The 15,518-nt window shown below is 42.2% G+C and overlaps 1 protein-coding gene across 1 annotated transcript in view; it reads right to left on the bottom strand.

Moving 5' to 3' along the window:
* LOC126417100 (uncharacterized) overlaps positions 1–15,518 on the bottom strand; it is a 905,013-nt gene that overhangs the window by 802,804 nt on the left and 86,691 nt on the right. Inside the window, exon 2 of the mRNA XM_050084995.1 lies at positions 12,848–13,077. Coding sequence (XP_049940952.1) covers positions 12,848–13,077 — 230 coding nt within the window. The remainder of the gene's footprint in view (positions 1–12,847; positions 13,078–15,518) is intronic.

Here is a 15,518-nt window from a genome sequence, read left to right as displayed (position 1 = left end):
CTGACATAAGCGACGAACTTTACTCAGCTTGCGGCCGAATTCACCACGTCAATTAAAATGAAGTACGTCTTAAAATATTACAGTCTCTGTAAGTCTTTCTGTGTGTTACTGAACAGGAGAACTACACGCTTGAGGATCTGTTAATTTTAATGGATGTTTTAGTCATCGGCTGTTAGTTGCTAGATGTGAATTATAATTATTATAAAATACGGCTTAGTACCGCGGGCCGCACGAATACTTGATTGGGGCCGCGTGTGGCGAGCAGTTCACAGTTTGACGACCACAGTGTTAGAAACAGTCGTCTCACCGCGTTGTCCTTAAGACCATAATATCGTTCGGGACCTAGCCTTTCTCAGAGAACAGTTAAATTTTGTCTTGAATTATCAGCAGCGTTAGAGAATGAACAGACGAGCAACGACTAACTACATTTTTGTGTTCTTGCGAATTTATGTTCCAATGTGGAGAAAACTGAATTTTTATTACTTGCAATGAACCTATTTTTCACTGAACCTGTTGTTGCACTGAATACTGTGCAGGCTACTCCAACGGATACCAGGTCCCGAGGCATTTCAATTTCTTACAAATGGCGTCATTTACAGCAATCGACGTGAAAAATTTGCTATGCGATTAGTTTATCAAATACTTCTATCTGGAAGTAAGAACATCTTCGTTACTTTATTTTGCTTTACGTGATTAGGTTCAGAAGACTGTGCGCAGCTACATGGCACCTCTCCCATGGAAATCCTGATTCCTGCTCTCTACCGGCAGTCGCCCTCTACCCCGACCTGCAGCCAATCATCATGAATTCCACCACTCAACGTTGCTCTTCTTACTGGTCTGCTTCTACGGGGACTAAAATACTCGAATTTCAAACGCCATGCAGTCGAGCGACGTGACCTGCCCATGAAAGCCCGTTGATTCTCAACAGACATGCAATATTTGAGTTATTGTACAACGGCAACTAAAACGTTGCAACGTACATGCAACGCAGCGCGCCCCCGATGTGACTGTACAAGCACCGACATGTAGGCAAGAGATAAGTGTCGCGTTGTTGTCTCTCCGACGTGCATATGGTAAATGCGGAAACATGAACTATTCTTTTCGTGGCTGCCAAAGGAAAACCGGCTGTAGACTCCCACTGGTGAACGGGGAATGTGTATGGGGCAGCATTTCTTACGAAAACCACCGTTGAAGAACGCTACAACAAGGGAAGCTGCTGCTTCATGATAATGTTCGTCCCCATATCGCAAATGTCGTAACGCAAAGTTACGAAAACTCAACTGGGAGGCACTCGAGCACCCGCCCTGCTGTCCTCATCTTTCCCCGTTCGATTATAAAGCCTTTGATTCCTTAAAAAAGACTTCGAAGGATCCTGTCGGACGCGCTTGTGCGGCAGGGAGTTACGGACTTCTTCACGCAGCAGTAGACGGTGTTTTCAACTTGGTGCGTCGCTGAGATAATTGCTTCAAAGCTCACAGCTATTTGGCCTCTCGAAGAGCATCTTTTTGATCTCAGTACACACTTACTTTGGATTTTCCTTCATTTCACAGTAATTCATCCTATTCCTGACAACAAATTTTCCTTAAGACCGAAATTTCCTAGGTTTTTAAATATTGACAACGTAAAGACACACTCTTACGACATCTTAACACAGAATTTATCGCACAAGGCTAGTTTTCGCTACGTTTAAGGTTTTTAATTCCTTCTTTTTTTTAATTTTGCTCTTTGTGAAAGGTTTAAGAATGAATTTCAAGAATAAATATGTTGATGTTTGGCCGTGTTGCAATAGAAATCTGTAAATTATTTTGACAATTACTGAACAGCTCTATTGGGTGCTGGTTGCGAGGGCTGGGATTATCCCGTTACCGAGAACGCATAGCCAGATATTCTTATTCCCGAAGTTTTCTGTTGGCCGCGATAGAAACACGTGCGTCTGGTGACTTGCGTAAATCGACGAAACTGATAACCGCGGGAGCACGAAGTGTTAGATCAGGGCGTAGTCCTGCAAAGTAGAGTTCATGATATTTATTCGTAACTACGAATTACGAATAATTACGAATTTATGACATTAGTAGCATTAGGCATGAAGACATTAGCTATTGGTGACACACGAAATTTTACGACGAACAGGGACTTGAAACCGAATTTTCCACTTGTCACGAGCAGAGAGATTAGCAACTTCGGCTATCCGAGCATGCTTCCAGGATCGACTCAATCTTCTATATGACCCGGTTCAGATTTGCATGTGTCAGCAGCTGGTTATCTTCGTACCTAACGGAGCTAATGTCAGAAAGATTTCGCAGGTGCGGATTAATTTCATAGGTTTAGCACAGCTGCAAGATCATCGCCAATGTCTGTTTCTTCAGACACAGTTAAAAGTAAGAAAGTGGAGTTTCAATGTAGATCGGCTGGGTAACATAAAACGTGAAACAAGTCAAAGTCTTTGCGAAGTATGTCCATAGTGGCAGGAGAAAATTCAGTAAGCGTAGAAGAAGAGAATAATATGTCGTTGTACTAGAACTGGAATGGTGCGTTATTGAAGGCTTCATATACAGACAGCATATGACGGCTTGTCGAGCCGTTGGACAGGGTCCCTACGTCACAACCCTATGCTTGCCAGAGCCTGCAAAGGTTACCCACCACGTACGCCTTGGATGGGGGTGATCCGAAGACACCGACTCAAGCACCGCTAAGGTGTGTACCTCAGAATCGATACTGTCATCATAGGATAATAAAGGAAGGAGTGGTCCGAAGAGAAGCTTATTATAGGTTGAAGTGCTCACGTGATGATGGAGGGCTGGTCACAAGATAATTCACGGGGAAGTTTGACGTGAAAAATGTTCGACAGAGAGTTCCGCCCGCGCCTGTTGACTGTGGCGTCATCTGTTTCCCTTGAATCGAGGTACTCAGGATACACCCTCGACAAGAAGACATAGAAATGCCTGGTACATTTCCGAAGTCATTTACATGTTTTCATGCTCCTTCTTCTCCCCTTGCAAATTCAGCTGTGTTTTTCTTCGCATTGATAAAAGTGCATGTTCGATCTTAAATCTATCGAAAACACGTTGCAGCACATATTTACTATGCCAGTGGCGTCATTCAGGCCACGTTCAACGAGGAATCATTTTTACAGCTTGTCGAAAGAAAAAAAACATTAATGTGACCACCGTCTATGTTCGACATCAAAGTGATGATAAATGGCAAGTGCCAGCACTAGCAATGGAGAGTATATAAAGTGTCACGGGAGAATGCGCAAGCAATACAGCCGACATCTTCATGTGGAGACGGAGAGAGTTATCTGACGTCCAAACGGTCTCGATCATTGGCTTTCGCACCAAGAGCGGAAAACATTTCCAAAACGGCAAAGTCTGTAAAATTTTACTTGCCGCCGTGGTTAAAGCGCACCGTGCTTGGCAGAATGGCGCTCTCCAAAACCGGCTACGAGGCAACTGTGATGCTCCACTGGCCATAGATTACAGCGGTAAACGAGCGAATAGACGTGCAACTCTTTAGCAACTGACCGCCCACATGAACCAAGGGGCTACCAATAGTGTCTCCTCAACGATCCTCCAGGGAATGTTGCTGCGTTTGGGCTTCAGCAACAGGCGCCTGGTTCTTGCACCCATTCTGACTGATGGTCATCGGCGAGGAAGGCTGCAATCTCCACTCAAGTACTGTGAATGGGCGATCACTGAGTGGCGACTGGTGGCATTTTCATATGAAACACGTTTTATGCTCCATTGGATGTGTGGTCACTTGCCTGTACGCCGAGAAACGTCTGAAACTAGACACCCAAAACAATCTTCGGAAGGGTCCAGGCCAGAAGATGGAGCAATATATTGTGGGGGATGTTTCCGGAGCACAATGGATCAATACAAGAATGGATCTATCCTTTGGGACCATGTTCCCCTCTACATGCAGTTTGTTTTTCTTCGGCACGACGGTATCTACCAGCAGGGCAATATAACATGCATAGCCCACAGTTTACGTCCTTGGTTCAAAGAGCAACAGGATGAGTTTACCGTACTACCCTGGCCGTCAAACTCCCCGAATTTAATCCTCGTGACCAGCTCGACCAGCTTGTTTGCATCAATGCTCCTCAAACGAGAAACTTAGCGCAGCTGGCCACTAGAGTCATTCCGGTCGGTACCTTTCAGAATCTCATCAAACGTCTTCTTCCACGGCACGCAGCGTTCTGCGTTGCGGAAGATAGTCATTCAGGCTTTTCACAGGTAGTCACACTAATTCGAATGGGCAACACAGAATTGTATATTATCATTGGAGATGCCCTAGAATTAGCTGAACTGTCTAATCGAAAAGAACGTTCTTATTCAGCACACAATGCCTCCTTTCCATGAGGTGTATGAGAGCACTGTCTTAATTGTACCCGTTGAGCGTCGATGACTGCAATGGGTATGGTTTCTTGCTTGTGCGGCAGGTTGATGGCAGTTACCGGCACATGCCCTATTCCTCTATAGTTTGCACCCTGATCAGCATCTTGCTGAGGGCGTATAGAAGCTGGACTGCTGGGATTGATTCAGTTTTTCGGAAAATTTCTGCTGCAGTTCTTCAAGACTATGAGCGCTGTTGCGATACAGCTTACACTTGAGGGCTCCACACAGACTGTCATATCAGGTGAACTGAGTTTCTAGCTAAGCCCGCGATCATACTGACATCTGCTAAAAAATGTGTCAGGCTTGAACATTGTGTACATATGCTTCAAGGTTCTGTGGGTTGCATGAGCAGTTGGTCGATCCTCTTGGAAGTAACTGTAGGTCTTTCTTGCCTCCGATAATGTTGCCAAAAACGTTGGCAATGTAACTCGCCGAAGTTGCTGTGGGATGAAAGAAGATGGGGTAATAATACTGGAGGTACTGCATAGCAAACCCCAACCTTCTGATTGTGCAGTGGTGCTTCGTGGAAGTTACGCTGATTCTCCGTTGCCCAGAACCTGTGTATCTGTGAACTGACGTAACCACTCAGGTGAAACCATGTTTCATCAGACATAAAGAACAGATCCAAGTCCAAGCCATTCACTGTTACCTCAGTGAAGACCTACTCACAAAATTGGAGGCACCGAGGAGCAGCTGCTTGTTTTGATGCATGAACAACAGACACTCGGTAGGGATGGCAGTGCAGCCCTAGGTGAACATTCGTCTGCATGATCGACGTGATATGCCGGTCTCTTGCGACAGGCGTCGGGTTGATTTGCAAGGACTCTGAAGCATTTTCTGGTGAACTGCAGCCACATATTCTGGTGTGCGGGCACTTTTTGACTTGTTCAAGACAGATCCTGTCTCAAGCTATTTTCGGGCTAAGCGTTGCATGGCACTCGTCGCAGGCTTCGCTGTGAGTACCATCGTTCCCTTTGCACTGCTCCACTCACACTGACACAGCCCGCACTATTTTCTGAGGCGGTGTGGATCACGCGGTGGACTTGCAAGTGGTGTGCGTGTCACAGGGTGCGGGTTTTTTGCATACATTCACTTCCATTCGTATCCACGGGCCCTGTACAAAGTGCATACACAACGACCACACCGCATGGCAAAAGAGAAAAATGTTACCAGGAGTGCAGGAAAAGGGACGCTTTACATGTAGAGTGCGTTTGAGGAGTAGTAGTAGTAGTAAAAGAAGTAAAAAGAAAGTAGTAGTGAAAAGAGACTAATACACATAACAAGCGTCCAAATTTTAATGTTTACCAAGCTGTAAGTTTTAGAACATAACCCCAACAAACACTCGCAGAAGTTGTTAAGAAAAGGCAAATGATTAACATAATAGTTCATTTTTATAAATTACAATCATGGCTTCAGTGTACTATCGAATTTTCTCACCAAGACAACGTGTAGCTATTCGTAGATCGCCTTGATGTTCTTTTACAGGAGAGGACTACTGGTAATCCTATCAGTTCTTGTGTTAATTTTTTCTTTGTACACTTAGCGTTTCGGTCATCTCCACTGGCAGAAATCTAAAGCGCTAAAGGTCCGAACAAGTTGGTGACGAAGAATCGTGATCATTGCTATCGATCCATCTTGGAGGGGGATGCTATGTTTGGATTGTGTGTCACGTAAGGACTGGAATTTATAGGGGTGCCGTCATGCATAAGAAGATACTCATCTTTGCACCCAAGGGAACCTTTCTGAGTAATACTGGAAACTGTATATAAAGAGGCTCTATAAGACGATGCAGTAACACAGCAGACCCAATCAACCGATTGTCTACTACTTGGAATATACCGACTGCAAGAATCTGACGTTCCGTGCTACGAACGAATCTCTGCCTTTTACCGAATCAAAGATTTTGTGTTAGGGCTCTTTGGGAAGAAAATAGGTCAGACGTGTGAGAGGAGGAGGGAGGTTGTATTGTTGTGAGACGCCATTATGGTATACAGTAAATGTTCAAAAAGCTTTTGCACAAAATAAAATCCAATAACTAACATCACGAATTCAGGTGTGTATATCTCCATACCGAAATTAGTTAATTATCACGGTGCAGATATTACGAGATCGCTCGGAGGTGAAGTGTGGAACAACAGCGCTTGCTAATTTGTTGGACCTATCACCTAGACTCAACAAACACCATAGCACACACTTGTGCCGTACGATCTGCGTAGCGAGTAAAGGTTGCAGAGATTTCAGATGGAGCAGATACCGACGAGGAATTTCCACGAGATCGCTGCCGTGGAATTCACCTCTTGCTCTCCTGTGGTATTTAAAACGAAATAGTTATATTTTCCAGGTTTTCAGGACAGTAAAGATAAAAGAAAATAAGGAACTAAGCTAAACCAACTAAAACTAATAACTAAACCAATATTTAAAATAAAAGCGCCGGCCAGGGTGGCCGAGCGGTTCTAGGCGCTTCAGTCAGGAACCGCGTGATCGCTACAGTCGCAGGTTCGAATCCTGCCTCGGGCAGGGATGTGTGTGATGTCCTTAGGTTAGTTAGGTTTAAGTCGTTCTAAGTTCTAGGGGACTGATGACCTCAGATGTTAAGTCCAATAGTGCTCAGAGCCATTTGAACCATTTAAAATAAAAGCACGCATAAAGAATATTTATTTATAATAATGAATAAATAAAGAATAATTTTCATTAACTAACTAATAATAGTAATATATTAAGGTGCTTTGGGAATCGTCTATTGCATTCCTAACAAGCAGCAACAGTGTTTTAATGACAAAACCCGAACAAAAACCCCTTTGAGAAATAGTCAGCATTTATAAATATGTACCACATTCTTAAATAACACAGTAGAACTGACCAACGAATCACAGTCACAGCTGAAAAATTCAGTTATGTAAATTCGAACACAATATCACAGCTTTAACTTTGTGCAGTGTACGGCACGATGATTTAGCTGGCACTAGCAGATCAAGGTTGACCGGACTGCCCTGCCTTTGTATGTAAAACTCCTCTGAGGACGATTATCTGTGGAATGTATAGGCTTCGAGAAGGGATAGGTCGCTGGCGGTGAAGGGAGAAGACAGACGCAGAAGACAGACGCACGGGACACGGCAGCAACCTGTCCGCGTGAGAAAAGCGCGGCTCCGAGCGAGTGCGCCGCTTCGTGCACAGCGGAAATAAGAAGCACGGTGACTCAAAGCAGACAATGGTGCGTGTAACGTGTCTCAAGTGGCCAGGTGCGTGAAAAGTTAATGCAGCCGCTGTGTTAATGCAAAGTTTGCAAAAGATTCTTTCATTCGTCAATATTATAGGCTCATCATCTTTATCCAACATTAACTTATAGTGCCTCGGTATCACACTGCTCAACCTTTTGCTTAAAGCCCTGTTTTCTTCGGGTTGTGCAGCATTTGATTTTTGGACTAAATGGTTGTCTGAGTGCGCGTGCTAAAGAAATTTATAAAGTGGAGGTTGTCACTATTTACCGAATTAGACGATGCTCGTTTTCGTCTAGTTGTTTATTAAGCAAGTTGCTAAAAGCCGCTTATTCGAAGCTGTTTGTCTTTTAAAAGTTATTGTTATGTGTGGCCCTCTGATACTTAACTGATTCAGGTATAGAAGCTGACACAGTCTTGTAATTGTGTGGACAGAGCTAGACGGTTGGAGCACATCGTAAAGAAAGGCGTGCGATGGAACACCCTGAGTGACACAACAATACGATACTAAAAGGGAGGTAATGTTGTATATCTAACTCTATCAAAGATATTGATGGTGAATATCAAGAAAATTTTGTTACTACTGAGTCTTCTATAATTCCAAAACAAATTATGTATATTCACTTGTATATTCCCGTGCATGTGTACATAATTTTAAAGATATGGTTATGCTTAGTCTGCATTGTGAATAAGGGTGGAAACCATGCAGCTGATTACTGGTTTGAGTAAGATTAAGGTAATAGCAGTTTCTAAGGAAAAACAATAATTTAAAGATTTAAGATGTAAAACTTTGAATGTTACTATCAATATTTGTATGGTTGTAACTCCTTTCTTTTTCTTGTAATATTGGTTCCATTAGTTCTTTCATTTGAAGCGTTTGTTGTGTTTTGGATAATTTTATTGAGTATTGTTGTTGGGTTACCAATGAACAAGTTCGGTGTGACTTTGTGATTACAATGCAAATGCTTAAAGTGTTAATATTGCCTCTATCCTGTCAATTGCTCCACCCGTTTCCACTGTGGGCCAGCTTTCTGCAACAACCTCAAAAAAAAAAAAAAATCGGTAAGTACCAACAAATGAAATGAAAACTTATCTCTGTACCCAAAAGTATATATGTACTCAATAAAAACTAGACACATGTTGTGAATGAAGGAATGTTTTATTAGAATTAGTCTCTACTACCATCTCCTAAGATACAGTATTTATCATTCTTGAAACGCCTTCTGTATCTACATATATTGATAAGCAACGACCCTCACTAGAAGCTGATGGTCTATTATACCACACCACATATTTACAGAAAAGCATTCTTCAAAAGGCGTCCCATACAACAATATATACGAACCGACACATCCCAATTCCAGGTAGCTTACCGTTCAGGCACTTGATGGAGGTGTTGTAGATTTGCATTTTACATACGATGACATTGTGTTCCTGACAAGTTAACACCAAGAGAACCTACACTTTGTACAATTCTTGTGAACTGTATCTTCGTCAGGACAATGTATCGTTACATCACTCAAACATTGTCAGAAGGTTTTATAGACCCCCAAGTGAGGTGAGGTCGCTTGTGTTCTAAGTGATTCAAATGCATGTTGCTCCCTTTTCATAAATTTACTAGTATTTCAAAATCAAAGATTCATCTAACCAATCAATCTTACAAATAACTGACTAATATCAACTTCTCCCCTTTAGGAAATAGTCTAGGAGTAATAACAGATGGAAATCTAAATTGGACGTAGCACGTAGCTCCGATGTGCTAGAAGACAACAGTATCACGCCGTGCCCTGCAAAAATGTAAAATCTCTTCCCTCTTTGCCGGAAAAAGAAAATTGTACAAACACTTATGCTTGATTACAACAAATTTATCCTGAAAACTCACGGTGCGTGGAACTGATTACACTAGTGTTCATTACATCTATGATGTTCTAATTTTTGATTATATTTCACCATAATACGCACGGCTATCCCAACTGCGTGCAGACAAGCGCAGATATTTACATACCCTTTGTCTTCTCTACTTCATTATCAGCTTACCCTTATCAATGTACACTATCCCCAACATTTGTCCTCAACCTCAATGTTATTGTCTGAATAACGTGGCATAAACACCTGCACCATTCAGAGCAAAATACTTTATGTCCCACTCCATCGTTCAACCACTCCTCTAAGTCATTCTTAGTAGTAGAATCCTGACTCTAGGAATATCTCCCGCATTACATTAGAGGACTGAATAACATCTCCAGAAGACGGTTAATGCCATATATACTACAGCAACAGTAATAAATGCCATTGTTCCTGCACGCACTCGGTACCCTTCTACATCCTTCTTTCCAACCAGGTCTTCGTAATATCCCTGTATACTTAGCTGATGCAGTCTCTTTAAAGTTCCTTTCCGCAGAACTTGCTATATCAGAAAACAAATTTTTTTTATGCCTTATACTGTCATTCTTGTTATTATTGTCATTATTATTATTATTATTATTATTATTATTAGTCGCAAAACTCCTAGAGTGGGAGACGCTAAGTAAAGATGGTTCATTTTTCGTTCTGCTTGTTCTTCTGTTTCTTTTTATTTTCCCACCAGTTTCGCTCGATTTTGTTCCGGTTCTTCGCGGATTTGTCTCTGGTTTAACCTCCAATTTTTCTACTTTTATTCTAAAATTGTTCTGCTTCTCCTTTGGTGATTTTGGCTAATTCCAAGATTTTTTAGCCTTTTGGATCCACTCTCCTCCATTAGCGAGGGAATCTACGTAATTTATTATTCTTTTTGTTAGTCTCATTATGGGGCCATAGAAGCTGAGGCGTCTTTTCCCTATGTCTCTATGTTAGAATATTCCTCAATTTTGGTCGTTTTCTGGAGTATACAGGGTCTTACAAAAAGGTACGGCCAAACTTTCAGGAAACATTCCTCACACACAAATAAAGAAAAGATGTTATGTGGACATGTGTCCGGAAACGCTTAATTTCCATGTTAGAGCTCATTTTAGTTTCGTCAGTATGTTCTTCCACCTACGCTCAATGGAGCACGTTATTATGATTTCATACGGGATACTCTACCTGTGCTGCTAGGACATGTGCATTTACAAGTACGACACAACATGTGGTTCATGCACGATGGAGCTCGTGCACATTTCAGTCGAAGTGTTCGTACGCTTCTCAACAACAGATTCGGTGACCGATGGATTGGTAGAGGCGGACCAATTCCATGGCCTCCACGCTCTCGTGACCTCAACCCTCTTGACTTTCATTTATGGGGGCATTTTAAAGCTATTGTCTACGCAACCCCGGTACCTAATGTAGAGACTCTTCGTGCTCGTACTGTGGACGGCTGTGATACAATACGCCATTCTCCAGGGCTGCATCAGCGCATCAGGGATTCCATGCGACGGAGGGTGGATGCATGTACCCTCGCTAAAGGAGGACATTTTGAACAGGAAATTTCCTGTAACAAAGTGTTTGAAGCAACGCTGGTACGTTCTGTTTCTGTGTGTTTCCATTCCATGATTAATGTGATTTGAAGAGAAGTAATAAAATGACGTCTAACATGGAAAGTAAGCGTTTCCGGACACATGTCCACACAACATATTTTCTTTCTTTGTGTGTGAGGAATGTTTCCTGAAAGTTTGGCCGTACATTTTTGTAACACCCTGTATATCCATTTCTGTCCATCTTGGTCCCAAAATTTTCCTAATTATATTTGTTTTTCTTTCTTTATATTTTCTATATCAGTTTTCCTGTTAAGTGCCAAGGTTTCGCTGGCATATAACAATCATGGTATAATTACTCTTTTGTAATGTCGAATTTTGGCATTTAAAGTTTAGTATTTTTTATTATAGAGGTTTTGCACTAATCCTAAAAGTTTATGAATTTTTTGTATTTTTTCTTGTTGTGCATATTTTTCAGAGATGATTTCTCATAGATATTTAAAGTGTGATACTCTGTTAATTTCTCCATATTTGGTTTGTAATTTGAAAATTTCTAAATTTGTTGTTCTAAACACTGTCTTTTCAAACGATATGTGCAGGCTGACTTTCTCTGTGCATTCTTTCAGAGTTTCTGTCTGCTTCATAGCCATCTCACAAGAATCAGCCACTATTGTGAGGTCGTCTGCAAAGGCTAAGTAGGGAATTTGTAGGTTGTTGTTTTTGGTTCCTAATGAAATTACTTTCAGGCAATTTTCTTCTTCAAGTTCCTTTTCCCATTCTTCCGTGACTGTATCTAGAACTACATTGAACAAAAACCCATCACCTTGTCTAACCTCAGTTTTTATCTCGAATGGTTTTGAAAGTTTTCCCATAAATTTCATTTTTGATGTCGTATTATTATTATCACTATTAGTGACAGCAGCAGCAACAGTACGAGTATTGCCAGTATTGACTTGATCATTATATAGAAAATATTTTTTCACTCACCGTGTCAATACAGACACTCTAGTTATCGAACACTATTTGTCATATTAAAATGGTTATGTCTTACTAGGTATGATGCAAAAAAACGTACTGTATTTGTGAAATCCTGGTCCGATGTAAGAGACGGCCTGATGACCCTAATTAGATCATCGTAAATCCATATTTAAATTGGATAAAGGTGGTACACAGCTGGTATAATTTTTGTTAAAAATGGAACTCCTCCAGCTGTACTCAAGATTTTATATTTATTTGGCTACAAGTTTCGACGTTGCGTCAACGCCATCTTCGGTCTCGTACACTTTGATGAAATCAATTGTGTGTGGCTAAGTACTAGATATCCGCGGTGATACCAACACGTGCTCCACATCACACGTGTTGGTCTCACAGCGGACTTCTAGTACTGAGCCACACACAATTGATTTCATCAAAGTGAACGAGACCGAAGATGGCGTTGACGCAACGTCGAAACTAGTAGCCAAATGAATATAAAACCTTAAGTACCGCTGAAGGAGTTTTATTTGTAACAAAAACACTAATCAGATTAGGTTACACAAATAAATATAAAGCACAGCGTGGAAGTTATCGAATGCTATATGCATGATTTGGACCCAGCTCCGACCAGTTCAGAAGTATCTCCTTACGCGGTAGGAAACTGAAGGACCTGTACGTTGAGAACCTGTACAGCCTACAATCAGTTGGTACGGAAGTGGACGAGGCTCTGAATGAGCCACACGTGTTAGGAGCGACATGGTGAAGACTGCTCCGTCGCGTCAGCGCCCCATCACACCTGCAAGAGAATAGGAGCGAGGCGGAACGCGCTACTCACATCGACGTTGACGCCGGGCAGCGGGAAGACGCGGGTGTGCGGCAGCTCCTTTGGCACGTATCGGAAGAACTCCTGGCGGCCCTTGTACCACTTGACGGTGTACAGGGGGTCGCCCTCCAGATCGTACAGGCAGGTGAGCTTGACCGTGTCCCCGGGAGCCACCGCCAGCGGGATGTTCACCGACACGTCGCGCAGCCCGCCCACGCCTGCAAACAGAAGCAACGTCTCGTCTCAGCGCAACGTCATTTAGCGTCGCACAGTCAACCTCAGGGTTGAACACTAAAATAAGAAGAAGCGTAGTCTTTATTACTCTGTTCTGACACTTTTCGTCCCGGAGGGAGGAGAATCGGATGACTGTGGAACGAGACTCCTCTCTGTGGACAGAAGGATCCATATATGACCACAAAAATTGTTAGGTCATTAGGCTACCGGTTTCGGTCAACGGTCACCATCTTCAGGTATGCAGGAAAAAGTTGGATAAAAACACAAGCTACTGGTCTACACCTTAAACCAACAAATAGGCCACAACGGAAAGACAATAATGACAGGATTCTGGAAAACACACGCTTAAAATGTGACGAGGCGTAACTATTTTAAAAGATGTCCTAATGTAATGAAGCCACAGAGACCGTCAAAAGATACACACGAGATCAGCTTAGCATTGTAGCACATATTTATGTTACATAGTAGGCCAGTGTAGGCGGAGTCATCTTGTTAACGGCGCTACTCTTAATAACAAACTGCAATGCAGCAACCACAAAATGTTTGGTCGCAATCTCGTTAGATGGCATTGCTGTAAGCCTCCACGTATTTATAAAATGTATAATTGTAAAAAAATTGCTAGATAAAAGCTATCGTAAGGCTACTACGTGTATAAGGGTAAGGTATTACAAACATAACAAACTGCAGTACGGTAGCCACAAAATATTGGTGTAGTAAGCTAGTTAGATGTTGCTAGTGTAAACTCCTCCCGAACAGGCCATGAAGGCACAAAGGTACCGACCGACCGTCGTGACATCCTCAGCACACAGGCGTCACTGGATTCGGATATGGAGGGGCATGTAGTCGACACACCGCTCTCCAAGCCGTATTTGAGTTTCCGAGACCGGAGCCGCTACTTCTCAATCAAGTTGTTGCTATTGTAACGCTACAACAATTCATCAATCGCATAATTCTAGAGAAAATGCAGTAAGAAGAAGAATGCAATAGGTAAAGTCTACAGAGGGATTGCCAAGTATATAAGTTATTACAGTGAAAGTGCAATAAATAGAAAGCATGACTAAGTTAAATTTAGGTTGTTGGAAAGTAAAAGCTTAACTGACGAAATGTAATTCTGAGACGCACCTGTGGCAACTTTAGATAAAAAGAGAATCGAATACATAAGAACGAGGTTACGGAGGTAACAGAATATTATAAAAACAACAATATAAATATGGAAGTAACCACATGGAGTCAACAACAGACTGTAGCAAGTAATTAGCTCCCTCTGGCGGCGTGGCCACTGGAATGCCGTATAGGCGAGAATTGGTCAAAGGAACTGACCAGCCAGAGGTCTGTGAGAAGCAGATCAAACGAAAGAATGGTAAAACTCCATACCAGTCTATTAATAAGATTATCTGTTTATTGAAATATATAAACAGAGAAGGCATAATTAAACACCAGAGTAATACCCAAATGAAGCAAATATCTAACATACTGCACACTGTGTAAAGGGAAAGGGAAGAAACTTCAGAAACGGTTTAAAAGATACAATCAATAAATTTGAGAGAATAAATTATATACACATAAACAGATGACAATATTGACTGGAATACTCTCTCAAATTCTGAAAGTGGCAGGTGTAAAATACAGGGAGGGAAAGGCTTTTTACAATTTGTGCAGAAACCAGAGAGCAGTCATAAGAGTCGAGGGGCATGAAAGGGAAGCATTGGTTGCTGAGAGACTGAGACAGGTTAGTAGCCTGTCCCTGATATTATTCAAGTGTAAGTAGTAAGAAGTAAAATCCATGGAGAAGAAATAGAAAATTTGATACTTGGAAATTTCTGGAACGTATGAGACGAGGTACTGGCAGAAGTAAAGCTGTGAGGACGGGGCGTCAGTCGTGCTTGGGTAGCTCAGTTGGTAGAGCACTTGCCCGCGAAAGGCAAAGGTCCCGAGTACGAGTCTCGGTCCGGAAGACAGTTTTAACCTGCCAGAAGGTTTCTTATCAGCGCACATTCCGCTGCAGAATGAAAATCTCATTCTAGAAACTTTTATGTTTGCCAATGACATTGTAATTCTGTGGAAAACAGAAAAGGACCAGGAAGAGCAGTTGAACGGAATGGACAGTGTCTTGAAAGGAGGATATAAGATGAACATCAACAAAAGCAAAACGAGGATAATGGAATGTAGTCGACTTAATTCGGGTGATGCTGAGGGAATTAAATTAGGAAATGAGACGCTAAAAGTAGTAAATGAGAGCCGGCCGAAATGGCCGTGCCGTTAAAGGCGCTGCAGTCTGGAACCGCAAGACCGCTACGGTCGCAGGTTCGAATCCTGCCTCGGGCATGGATGTTTGTGATGTCCTTAGGTTAGTTAGGTTTAACTAGTTCTAAGTTCTAGGGGACTAATGACCTCAGCAGTTGAGTCCCACAGTGCTCAGAGCCATTTAGTAAATGAGTTTTGCTATTGT

This window comes from Schistocerca serialis, chromosome 8 (assembly GCF_023864345.2).
Source record: "Schistocerca serialis cubense isolate TAMUIC-IGC-003099 chromosome 8, iqSchSeri2.2, whole genome shotgun sequence".
Lineage (NCBI taxonomy): Eukaryota > Metazoa > Arthropoda > Insecta > Orthoptera > Acrididae > Schistocerca > Schistocerca serialis.
This window is presented reverse-complemented; position numbering and strand designations above follow the sequence as displayed.